Genomic DNA, 11107 nt, shown 5'->3' with positions numbered 1-11107 from the left:
GACTATAAAGACGGGGCTCGGGTACATTATGAATCATGTAATGGATAGTAGATAGTCAAGATGGAACTTTGTCCCTCTCGAAAGAGAGAGATATCGCTTGGGCCCGTCGTAGGAGTAGGACTGTAGAAATGTGCGGCCGCACCATAGATGAATGTCATCTATCTCTTACAGTCTACTCGGGGTACGACAAAGCATTCGAACTATGAGTTCGGTTATGATATCGTGAGACAAAGAGGATCATCGTTGGAGCTATCTCTGGCTTTTCGGTTAGATCACATCTAACTCTTTCCGATACGGGTAATCATAATGTCTTGCTAGAGACCGCTTATGATTTGTAAAGCGAGATTGGATCTCGTGTTTACTGCCGTATTCGGAGGAGCCTAAAGGGTCACACACATATGGGATGGACGTGTATGGACGGGATCAAACGGACGAGAAAAATCGGATTTTTCTTGGTTTTTGCGGTCTGGTCCGGAGCTGACCAAGAGTTGGTCAGCCGGACCAGACGGACGGGAGAAACGGGCGGAGTTGGCGAAAAACACTGTCTGGTCCGGAGCTGACCAGCCCTGGTCAGCCGGACCAGACTGTGTTAAATGGAGCGACGCGCGTTTTTTCGGAGTTTGGTTGGTCCGGCGGACCAAAACCTTGGTCCGGCGGACCAGAAAGTCAGGCGGACTTAATCCTTCGGTCCGGAGCTCGTTTGGTCCGGCGGACCAAGATTCTGGTCCGCCGGATCGCGGACTGTCGGCAAAGATTTTGTCACGTGTTCTTGGTCCGGCTGACCAAGAGTTGGTCAGCCCCGGACCAAGACACTGACAAGTCCGAAAACACGTTTTCTCGCCCTTTTCTTGGTGGAAACAGGTGGGGAACGCGTGGGACTGATTAGGCTCGACTTCTCTGACCTTGGGAAGGTTAGAGAGACACAGAAAAACTCTCCCAAGAGATAGAGAGATCAAGAAGGTGTTCTTGAACTCCATACACAAGAGAATTGTTCTCTTGAGCTCTAGCAAGCTTGATTCCAAGTGTTGGAATCCATTCCAAGGTGTGGACTGCTCAAGAGGGTGTTGGCTCATTCAACACCTAGGCTGTGATCAACTAACTTCGTCCAGATTGTGAATCAAAGGTTAGTTTTTCTCTCAAGAAAGCTCTTCATCGAAAGGCTTGGTCCGTGGGTGTTCAAAAATGTTTTGAACGCTATTTCCGCTGCGTAAACCCGCGGACCAGACCCGAGACCGGTTGTGAACCGGTGCTCGAGGTTCACGTGCGACCCATCACAAACGAGGGTAAATCGGAGTGAATCGGTGAGAGATCGAAGGCCGGGAACCACAACAAGATCGTTAGCAAGGAGTCAGCACCATTCACAGCACGCCATATGTGTCGGATGCTCGATAATCTCCTACGGGTTAAGACAAGAATGTCTTTCACCACAATCGTTGCCGGACGAGACTGGTTCTCGTGCAGACGTAAATTTGTCTCCCTCCACAAAGAATATACCGTGCCTTGGAGTAGTAAGAGGATGATGAGTGTGATAGCCCTGTCGGTAGAGCATTCTGCAGCCCAGTGATTCACAGAAGGAATGAACCTGTGTCCAAGATATAGGAGAAATTTGGATCAGCATAGAACTTATGGGCTGAAATCATAGTTAAAGAAGAGGTGGTCGGGAGATTGATTGACTGCGTCACAAAGCAAACAAGTGAGTGGCGATTCGGAAGCCAAGCAGATAAGCAATTACGAGTGGAGAGCCTGTTCCGAACTGCCAACCAGCAAGTGAAAGCGTGCTTCTGAATGGAATGCGTAAACCACACAGTGGTAGACCAGGGAACACAAGTGAGTGGAGAGTAGAATAACTTCTAGGCCTAAGGTGTTGAGAACGACTCAATCTAGCATCCAACGGGTCTGGTGACCAGTAGTACCTATCACTCGGTGCCGAAGGAGTTGGTGGACTGAGTGATGGAATGTTTATGTGGGCAGTTTCGATGGTCGGACTTCTGGCAGGAGGAATGAGCCAACCACGGCCGTTCCAAGCTTCCCTCACCATACCATAGCGAGGAATTCCTAGTTGCCTAGGCCGGCCTCACCCAAGAAGAGTATCAGGGGTCCCTGATCAGAAAGCCAAAAGTCGAACCGGAAACTACATGATGCACCATTCCCCACCCGACATCTGAGGGAAGGTCCGGCTACGTCACGGAGTTTCAGGATTTTCTGCCACATCCAACTGCCCTTGTTCCCCATCTTCCACCACATCCAATTTCTTAACAAAATTATTCGAACTACTTTCCAAATCATAAATCTTCATTTCAATAAAATGTTAATTTCAATGATGATAAATAAAAAAAGAAAAAAAGAAAAAGAGTCGTCTTCTCCCCCAAAATCCTCGACGATCCCCATCGGATCCTCTCACCCTTCCATGGTCGTACTTGTGAACCCAGGCTCCGTCGATGATACACCACCTCCACCGAACCATAATCCCCTCCCTATCCAGCCATCGACACCAAGCTCTATTCCCTTTGCCCCCGATTACTCTCTTTCATCAATTTCTCCCAAACAAAACCCTAACATTTTGACAACCAAATCTCCTGTCAAATTGGTGATGAACCCTCATCTTCCTATCACATCGTATTTTTTTGCCATTGCCTGGATCGAGCCAACCATGTCGATGTCCTAATATTTTGTCGCAGGCCCCTATAGCGACCAACGAGGCTACCAAAAATCTGCATATCGCAGTTGGTCAACTGCATACCGCAGTTGGGTCATCTGCAATATTCCACTAGTCAGTCCCGACATCTCTCGACGCTCATACCCAGGTGCGGACCCGTTCATAGTTGAGTGGGATCATATGCCCCTATGAAATTTTAATCTAATCATATTTTTTACAAAATTTTGGTGAAAAAAAGAAGAATGTCCCCATAAAGATTTTTTATTGCCCCCACTCATGTTTCCTTTTATTTTTAGTGGAAAAAAGGAAATGTCCCCGTAAATAATCTTTCTTGAATCCGCCAATGCTCATACCACTGCTAGGTTTCAGTCGACAATGGTAATATATTCCAAATCTCCTAATACCGCTCTCAAGTTGAAGCGCGGAGATAGCACAACGTCCAACTTACCGAGACGATTTTTGTCACTCGAACCACAACACCATGCAAAATTGTGTCAACGGAAGATATATAACTAGAAAAACTCAAACGAACGATGGCAATAATAACAAAGAAAAAAATCGTTCGATTATAACATAAGAACAATAATCGCGGTGCAGAAAAGAAATCTTATGAACAACTTTGATCTATCCGAAATTGGAAGTTAACTATGCGAAAACGCTTTGGTGACAACAATTAATTTCTTGCAACAAAATGATTGGCGACTTTGACGAAGAATCATTTGAAACATGAGGGATTATTGGAGAGAATAAAAAAATTATACTAATATTACTCTCTCATTCTTGATAATATTCTTAATAACAAACATTCAAAACGATATTACTAGTGGATTCGGTATATCAGCATCGTTTTCACTGTCATTCCCGTTACCAATTATCATCATTTATGAAGAGAAAAAAAAAACTAGAAAATAAATCAATCTCTGTTAAGATTTTGCTTAAATGAATGTTATATTATTCAGTAACCCAAAACAACGTACTTATACATGAAAAATGAGAGTCGAAAGAAATAAATTAAATATCTAATATCATGCATTGTAATACTAATATCATAATAATACAGCAATCTTTACCAAGGACACTTCAATATAGGAAAATATAATGGGATGTTAACAAAGTAAACCTGTTAATTGTAAGTTGAATGTTTTATTTAGGCTATAAAGATTTTGATTTGACACGTAATTATCAGATCAATACAAACATACCTCTTTTGATTGAATTTTAATGGAAGGATTTTTTTTTTATAATAACGAATTATTTCTATGCGGAATAATCGGACGATTTGATAAATTAACAAATGTTGTTGTTGGTATTAATTATTCTAAATTTAAACCATATCAATGCCATGACCGACATAATTCACAAATCAATTGTTTAGAGAAAAAAAACGTAATAATTTCAATTTTCCTTTTTCTAAATCGCAATTAAACATTTATCGCATTGCTTTCCTTTTTTCAGTGGGACAAGTTTCTCCTAGTTTCCATTTATCAATTTATGCATAAAAACATCTCTATAAATACGCCCAAACCTCATAAACCAACCCCGACATCAAATTACAAGAAGAGAGAAAAACCCTAATTCAGCCGTAGACTCTGTGTATGTGGTGTTTTCTACATGTTTCAAAATTTCTTAATCAGATTTGGATTGAATTTATCAGATTACTCCTATGTTTAGTTCATGAGCTGTTGAGTGGTTTTGTAAAAGAATCTATCACTGTCCGTATTAAAATTAAAATAATAATAATACTGATAATTTGATAATAATAATAATAATAATAACAATAAATTTTGTAAAAAAAGGTAATAATTTCAAATTTCCTTTTTCTAACTCCAATTCATTGTTTTCCTTATCTTTGTGAAAAAAGATTATTATTATAATATTATTATTATTATTGACCGACATAATTCATAAATCAATTGTGCGAAAAAAGGTAATAATTTCAATTTCCCTTTTTCTAACTCCGACTTAAACCTTAATCGCACTGCTTTCCTTTTTATTCGTGGGACAAGATTCTGCTAATCTCTACAGGATTATGCACTAACCGTCTCTATAAATACGCCCTCCGATTGGATCGTAAGTCTCTTGCTCGGTTCAAATGCGTGAACAGATCATTCCGATCGCAAATATCCAACCCAGAATTCGGCATCGAATACTTTTCCCGGTTAACCCCCGGTTTCATCCAATCCTCCATCCTCTGCTCCAAGACACTCCGGTACGTCCCCTTCGTCTCCGACCAGACCAAAACCCAAGCCGAATCTACTCGTCTGCTGCATGACTGTGGCGTTCTCGGATCAGATTCAGGTCTTGTTCTCCTCTTCCTCGGTGAACTCTGCGTCCTCAATCCAATCACCAAAAAGCTTCGGTTTGTTGGGAAAGAATCCAAAGAATTTATGAAAAATATATACCTGATGTGCGAGTTGGAATTGATGTCGATCGGTTTCTCGGTCGAGAAAATCGATCAAACCACTCAGAGATTCGGAATCGTGTGTATCACTGAGGTTCTGCGCAGGCAACGTCGCGGAAATTCGTATTACCGGTTCGAGATCTACGACAGCGATGACCATTCGTGGAGAGTGACGGAAACAATGGTTTCTTGTCCCAGAAGAGAGCTCCTGACGTGCGTGAAACCGGTTTACTTTAACCGGGTTTTTCATTGGCTGAGATCTGACGGGAAGATCGTTACTTTCAACCCCGAAACAGACGAAACCCGTATCGTTCCGACCACAATCCAATCCCTGGGAAATTGTTGCAGGACATGGTTCGGGCTGGTTGATGGAAACCTAACCCTAATCAGAATGTCAGATGGCGAGAACAGTGAGAGGGTAGTTTCGGTCTACATCCTAAGAGATGGCCCGATTTCCGAGTGGGTCCTCGACAAACAGATCAACACTATAGAGAGGGAAAGGTGGGTGCTGTGGGAAATCGCGACGTATAACGGGAGGTTACTTGTGATGAAAGAAAAGAATTACAGAACCAACAGAGATCAGCTTCTTGTGTACGACGTCGGAGCAAACGAGTGGAGGTTTCTCGGAACTGCTTCCAAGTGTATGGACTACCACAGCGTTTTTTTCGACTTTCAGCCATCGTGGTTCGACGTGAAAGGGCTCGAGTCTTTTCCGTCGATGGCCAATATTAAGGAGCGTGGTATCGAGGAGCGTATCTATGAGAAGAAATTGCTTAGCCTTGGCTTATTCATGGAAATGATCGACACCCGTTCAGGACCAATCTAGTTTTTTACTATCTAAATTAGTTATATAATATTAGTTTTCGCTGTATTATCCATTTATCATTACAAAATCATCTATGTTTTTCAATAGATCGAGCAATCATTATTTAAGTTAAAACCAATTTGTTGTCTGACACTGATTTGTTTCTGGGTCTGTTTATTGAGCGTTGGGTTATCTGTTTTGTCTGTAGGTTCGGTTATATCGTGGAAAATAAGTTGGATAAAGAAAAAGTATTTGTCGGATTTTGTGTAGTTTGAAATTGTAATAAAGATTCCAAAAATGAGTGCTTGCTTCACAACCAGTCCAAAGACTCAAAACAAAAGTCGCAAGTGGATTAATCTCTTACAACCTTGTAGTGTCTATTGTGTTGAGTAATACATGTGTTCTAAATCTGCCGGTCGATGCTCTTTCGAGGAGAAGAGGACGTTCCGCATAGCGCGGCCAAGTTTCCGTCGAATCAGATCAGATGGGTTGGATTTGTTCTCGAAAATCCTGCTATTCCTTTCGCGCCATATCTAGTAAGCTTCCAGTTGGGCCATAAGTTTCACAATGATGGGTCGACGGCTCCTGCTTCTGTCATGGGTTGGCATTTGAGTCCAAGCTGGGCAGACGAACAAAACATTTGGGGGATCATTCCAGCACTTTCTGGCATAATGTTGTCAGATTTCTGCGATGTGGTGGCAGGCAAAATATAGGTGGGGATGGGTTTTCCTCTTCCAGATTGCAGAGGGCATAGAGTGTTGGTCGTCACGCCCCGCATGCTAATGCAATCCCTCGTCGGTAGCTTCTGGTGCATACACTGCCAAAGAAGGAAGGCGAACCAAAGCTGTGACATTCAGCTTCTGGATTGCAGTTTCTGATTTGTGCCCATGTTTTCCCGGAGGAGAAGCAGAGTTTGTGGATATTGTCACCGTACTACCAAGCTTTTGGTCTAAAACTATATAATGCGGATAAATACCCTTCCCCACGCTTAGATTTAAACTTGGGGCAAGATCATGGTATACAAATTTATTTGGTTTTTATCCTCGGATTGTTGACTTTTGCTCTTATTTTGCTGTAAGGATGTCAAAATGAGTTTGACTCGCGAGGTGGCTCGGGAGCCAGCCCATATAGTCCCGAGTTGGGCTATAAAAATTTGAGTCTGAATACAAAACGAGCCGAACGAACCAGCTCGTCACGAGTCGAGTTTATCCGAACCAGCTCGGCAAACTCACGAACTGGCTCGCGAGCCAGGAAAAAAATTATTTTATTTTTTTATAGTTTTTTAATAATTGTTAAAAAGATTTATCAATTTTAAATATTTTTTCTTACCTTAAATATATTAATAATTATTTTTAAATTATTATTTAAATATTTTTTAAAATTATATTTAATATTTTTGTTTTTATTTTTATATTTATTCGGTTCGCGAACCAGCTCCCAAGTTAGAGCGACTTGGGTCGAGCCAGGAATTTCGTGGCCCGTATATAAACGGGCTTAACGAGGTGGACTGTGAACGAGCTAGCTCGTCACGGCCTGGTCCGAGCTGCCTCCTTTGACATCACTATTTTGCTGTCTTCACTATATATCTGGGATGAAATAAGGGTTCATCCATATTGTAAGAAATGTTCATATATATAAGTTTTACGTTTAACAAAAAAAAAGGGTTACAACAATGGCGTCGCTACGCATGATTCTAGAGAAATTCAGGTATGCACAACTTTGGATGTGTCTATGCAAGTCAAATTCGGACCAAACCAGTTTTCACTGAGTTTGCTTCGGAATTTTAACTGGGACAAATTTAGATCTAAATCGGACATTTCCATTTTTGATGATTTTTTTTAAGAAATGTAAATCGTACCGGGTCAAATTTAAGTCGGACCGGTTCAGGTTTAGTCGATCCAGATTTTTTATTATAACCACATAATTTTGGATTAATTAGGAATTTTAGGGTTTGTTTGACGTTTTGGAGACAAACGTTTTGATATTATTTTGGGTTTCTAATAAAGGAGAGATTGATTTTCTTATTTATTCTTGAGTATCAGTTTCTAACTTTATGATCCAGATGATATATTGTAACTTATCGATCACGTTTATCATGTTAGTAGTTACCATGTATCTAGGGAAAACTTCCTAAATTGATTTGGTGTATTGCATTATTATAACCCCACAACCCTAGTATGCCTTGTAGCCAAATCACGTCTTGTAGCCAAAGAATTCTACCAACGTCTGGATATTGACTTCACACCTTTAGTCCGGACATCAAACATGCAATGATTAGAGTGGTCCTAAGCGTTGTGGTATCGCGAGGATGACACTTCACCAACTTGACGTCAACAATGCCTTTCTCCAAAGAATTTTTGAAGTTAGACGTTTATCTCTCTCAACCGCCCGATTTCATTGATCCGGACCGACCTATATTTGTGTGCAAGCTTCACAAAATGCTCTATGGATTGAAACAAGCTCCTCGTGCATGGTATAGTGTGCTTTGTTGGTTTCTCTTCACTTCCGGCTTTATCAACTCACTTTGCCGAACGTCGATTATTCATCCTCAACCGCAACGGAATAATCAATTACGTCCTTGTTTATGTGGACAACATCATTATCACCCACAACAATACGAAGAACGTTCAAGATTTCATTGATATTTTGGCTCGCCGTTTTTCCATTAACGACATCGGCTCTCTCTGTTACTTCCTTGGTGTAGAAGTTACTCGGACAAACGCAGGAATTTTTCTCTCCCAAAGACGATACATCTTTGACATCCTTTCGCACCATGCTATGTTTGCGACTAAACCGATTCCCACACCCCTTCCTTCGACGACGACTCTTACATTCATTCGGGCACACCGCTAGATGATCTGGTGAGTTTCAATAAGTCCTAGATAGCCTCCAATATCTTATATTCACTCGTCTAGACATTGTTTTTTATGTCAATAAATTGTCTCAATGCATGCATCGCCCAACATCGGAATATTGGCATATTTCTCTCCCAATCATCTCCGATGTCACTTCATGATTTTTCCGATGCACATTGTCTACTTAGGCCGCAACCCTATCCCATGGTCATCTAAAAAGCAACACTTCGCCGCAAAATTTTCCACCGAGGCTGAGTACAAATCCGTCTCTTCCACTGCTTCCGAGGTACAATGACTTGTCTCTTTGCTCCCGGAATTTGGTATATCCATTGCCCCGATACATATATAATATATTGTGACAATGTCGGAGTCATGCTTATCTTGTGGCCGTCCAGCATGAAGCACATTGTCATTGACTATCACTACATTCGGGGCTTTGTCTAAACTCGAAAGCTTCGTGTATCATATGTCACGTCTCTCAATCAGTTAGTCGACACTCTCACGAAGCCCATTCCTCGCGGACATTTCGAACTTCTTCGATCCAAGATCGACCTTTCTACCGACACCGATCTTACGGGCATGTTAGTAGTTACCAAGTATCTAGGAAAATCTTCCCAAATTGATTTGCTGTATCTCACATTATTTCCTATTTATGATTGTGTGTAATTTGTATATAATTCCGTGTACGTATTACTCATTTGAGAAATTATTTCTCCAAAAGTTTTATATATCACCTGTGTATGTGGTGTTTTCTACATGTTTCAAAATTTCTTAATCAGATTTGGATTGAATTTATCAGATTACTCCTATGTTTAGTTCATGAGCTGTTGAGTGGTTTTGTAAAAGAATCTATCACTGTCCGTATTAAAATTAAAATAATAATAATACTGATAATTTGATAATAATAATAATAATAATAACAATAAATTTTGTAAAAAAAGGTAATAATTTCAAATTTCCTTTTTCTAACTCCAATTCATTGTTTTCCTTATCTTTGTGAAAAAAGATTATTATTATAATATTATTATTATTATTGACCGACATAATTCATAAATCAATTGTGCGAAAAAAGGTAATAATTTCAATTTCCCTTTTTCTAACTCCGACTTAAACCTTAATCGCACTGCTTTCCTTTTTATTCGTGGGACAAGATTCTGCTAATCTCTACAGGATTATGCACTAACCGTCTCTATAAATACGCCCTCGCCTCATTAGAACAACTCCACAATATCAAAAAACGAGAGACACACAGGAAGCAGAAGAGAGAGAGAGAGAGAAACCCTAATTTCGCCTGAGCCCTTGACGATTTTCGCATCAATGGAGAATCTCCCCTTGCATCTCGCAGAAGAAATCCTCTTCCGGTTGGATCGCAAGTCTCTTGCTCGGTCCAAATGCGTCAACAGAGAGCTCAGATCGAAAATTTCCGAACCGGAATTCTGCATCGAATACTTCTGTCGGTCAGCGCCCGCCTGTTTGATCCACTCCTCCGGCTTCGGCTCCAACTACGTCCGGTACGTCTCCGACAATACCAAAACTGAACCCGAAGCCTCTGGTCTGCCGATGCGCTGTCAGATTCTCGGCTCAGGTTCAGGTCTTGTTCTTCTCTTCCTCCATCAACTCTGTGTCCTCAATCCAATCACCCGTAAGTTTCGGCTTCTTGGAGAAGAATCTTCACGATTTACGCAAAATATACTCAGTATTCGTGGGAAGAGACAGATGAAGATCGGTTTCTCGGTCGATAATATCGATCAAACCAGTCAGAGATTCGGAGTCGTGAGTATCAACGAGGAGGAGTTCATGTTACATCCCGACGTGTCGATTTACCGGTTCGAGATCTATGATGGGGATAATGATTCGTGGAGAGTGTCGGAAACGACTATTGCTTGTCCCGCAAGCAATCTCGTTGAACGTGTGAAACCGGTTTACTTTAACCGAGCTCTTCACTGGCTGAGAAGAGACGGTAGCATCGTCGCTTTCAACCCCGAAAAAGACGAAGCCCGGATCATTCCGACCACATTCCCATCTCTGGAAAGTACCCATCTCTGGCTCGGAGCAGTTGAAGGGAACAAAACCCTAACCCTAATCTCAGCTACCGAGACCCTAATCTCGGTCTTCATCCTACGAGACGACCCGATTCCTACCTGGGTTCTCCGAAAACAGATAAACAACGATGCTATAGAGACGGGAAAGTGGCTGTTCTGGACAATCGTGACGTATAACGAGAGGTTCCTTGTGGTGCAAGAAACAAAGGAAAAAGGCATGAGTCGACTGCTTCATCGATACGACGCCGTTGCAGAGGAGTGGAGTGTTTTGGGAGATGTGCCGACGTGGATGGACACCGACCAGGATTTCTTCCACTTCAAGGCGTCGTGGCTCGACGGGCAAGGGCT

At 41.5% G+C, this 11107-nt stretch overlaps 2 protein-coding genes across 2 annotated transcripts in view; both read left to right on the top strand.

Moving 5' to 3' along the window:
• The first annotated feature begins 2407 nt into the window (after positions 1-2407).
• LOC104813248 (F-box protein At1g20360-like) lies at positions 2408-5883 on the top strand. The gene is made up of 2 exons (XM_010540815.1): positions 2408-2587; positions 4663-5883. The coding sequence occupies exons 1-2, from the start codon at positions 2408-2410 to the stop codon at positions 5881-5883; spliced, it is 1401 nt and encodes a 466-aa protein (XP_010539117.1).
• Positions 5884-9972: 4089 nt separating this feature from the next.
• Positions 9973-11107, top strand: part of LOC104813247 (putative F-box/kelch-repeat protein At1g20790) — a 1247-nt gene continuing 112 nt past the window's right edge. Inside the window, exon 1 of the mRNA XM_010540814.1 lies at positions 9973-11098. Coding sequence (XP_010539116.1) covers positions 10035-11098 — 1064 coding nt within the window. The 5' untranslated portion in view covers positions 9973-10034. The remainder of the gene's footprint in view (positions 11099-11107) is intronic.

This window comes from Tarenaya hassleriana, unplaced genomic scaffold (assembly GCF_000463585.1).
Source record: "Tarenaya hassleriana unplaced genomic scaffold, ASM46358v1 Cleome2, whole genome shotgun sequence".
Taxonomy (NCBI): domain Eukaryota; kingdom Viridiplantae; phylum Streptophyta; class Magnoliopsida; order Brassicales; family Cleomaceae; genus Tarenaya; species Tarenaya hassleriana.
The sequence above is the reverse complement of the archived record's forward strand: the minus strand, read 5'-3'. Positions and strand labels throughout refer to the sequence as shown.

Excerpts from the sequence above, each read along its gene's own strand:
- LOC104813248 (XM_010540815.1), top strand. The coding sequence starts at position 2,408 with ATGGTCGTACTTGTGAACCCAGGCTCCGTCGATGATACACCACCTCCA. Across the intron at positions 2,588-4,662 it reads CCAAATCTCCTGTCAAATTG|ATTCTGCTAATCTCTACAGG; the intron begins GTGATGAACCCT and ends TCGTGGGACAAG.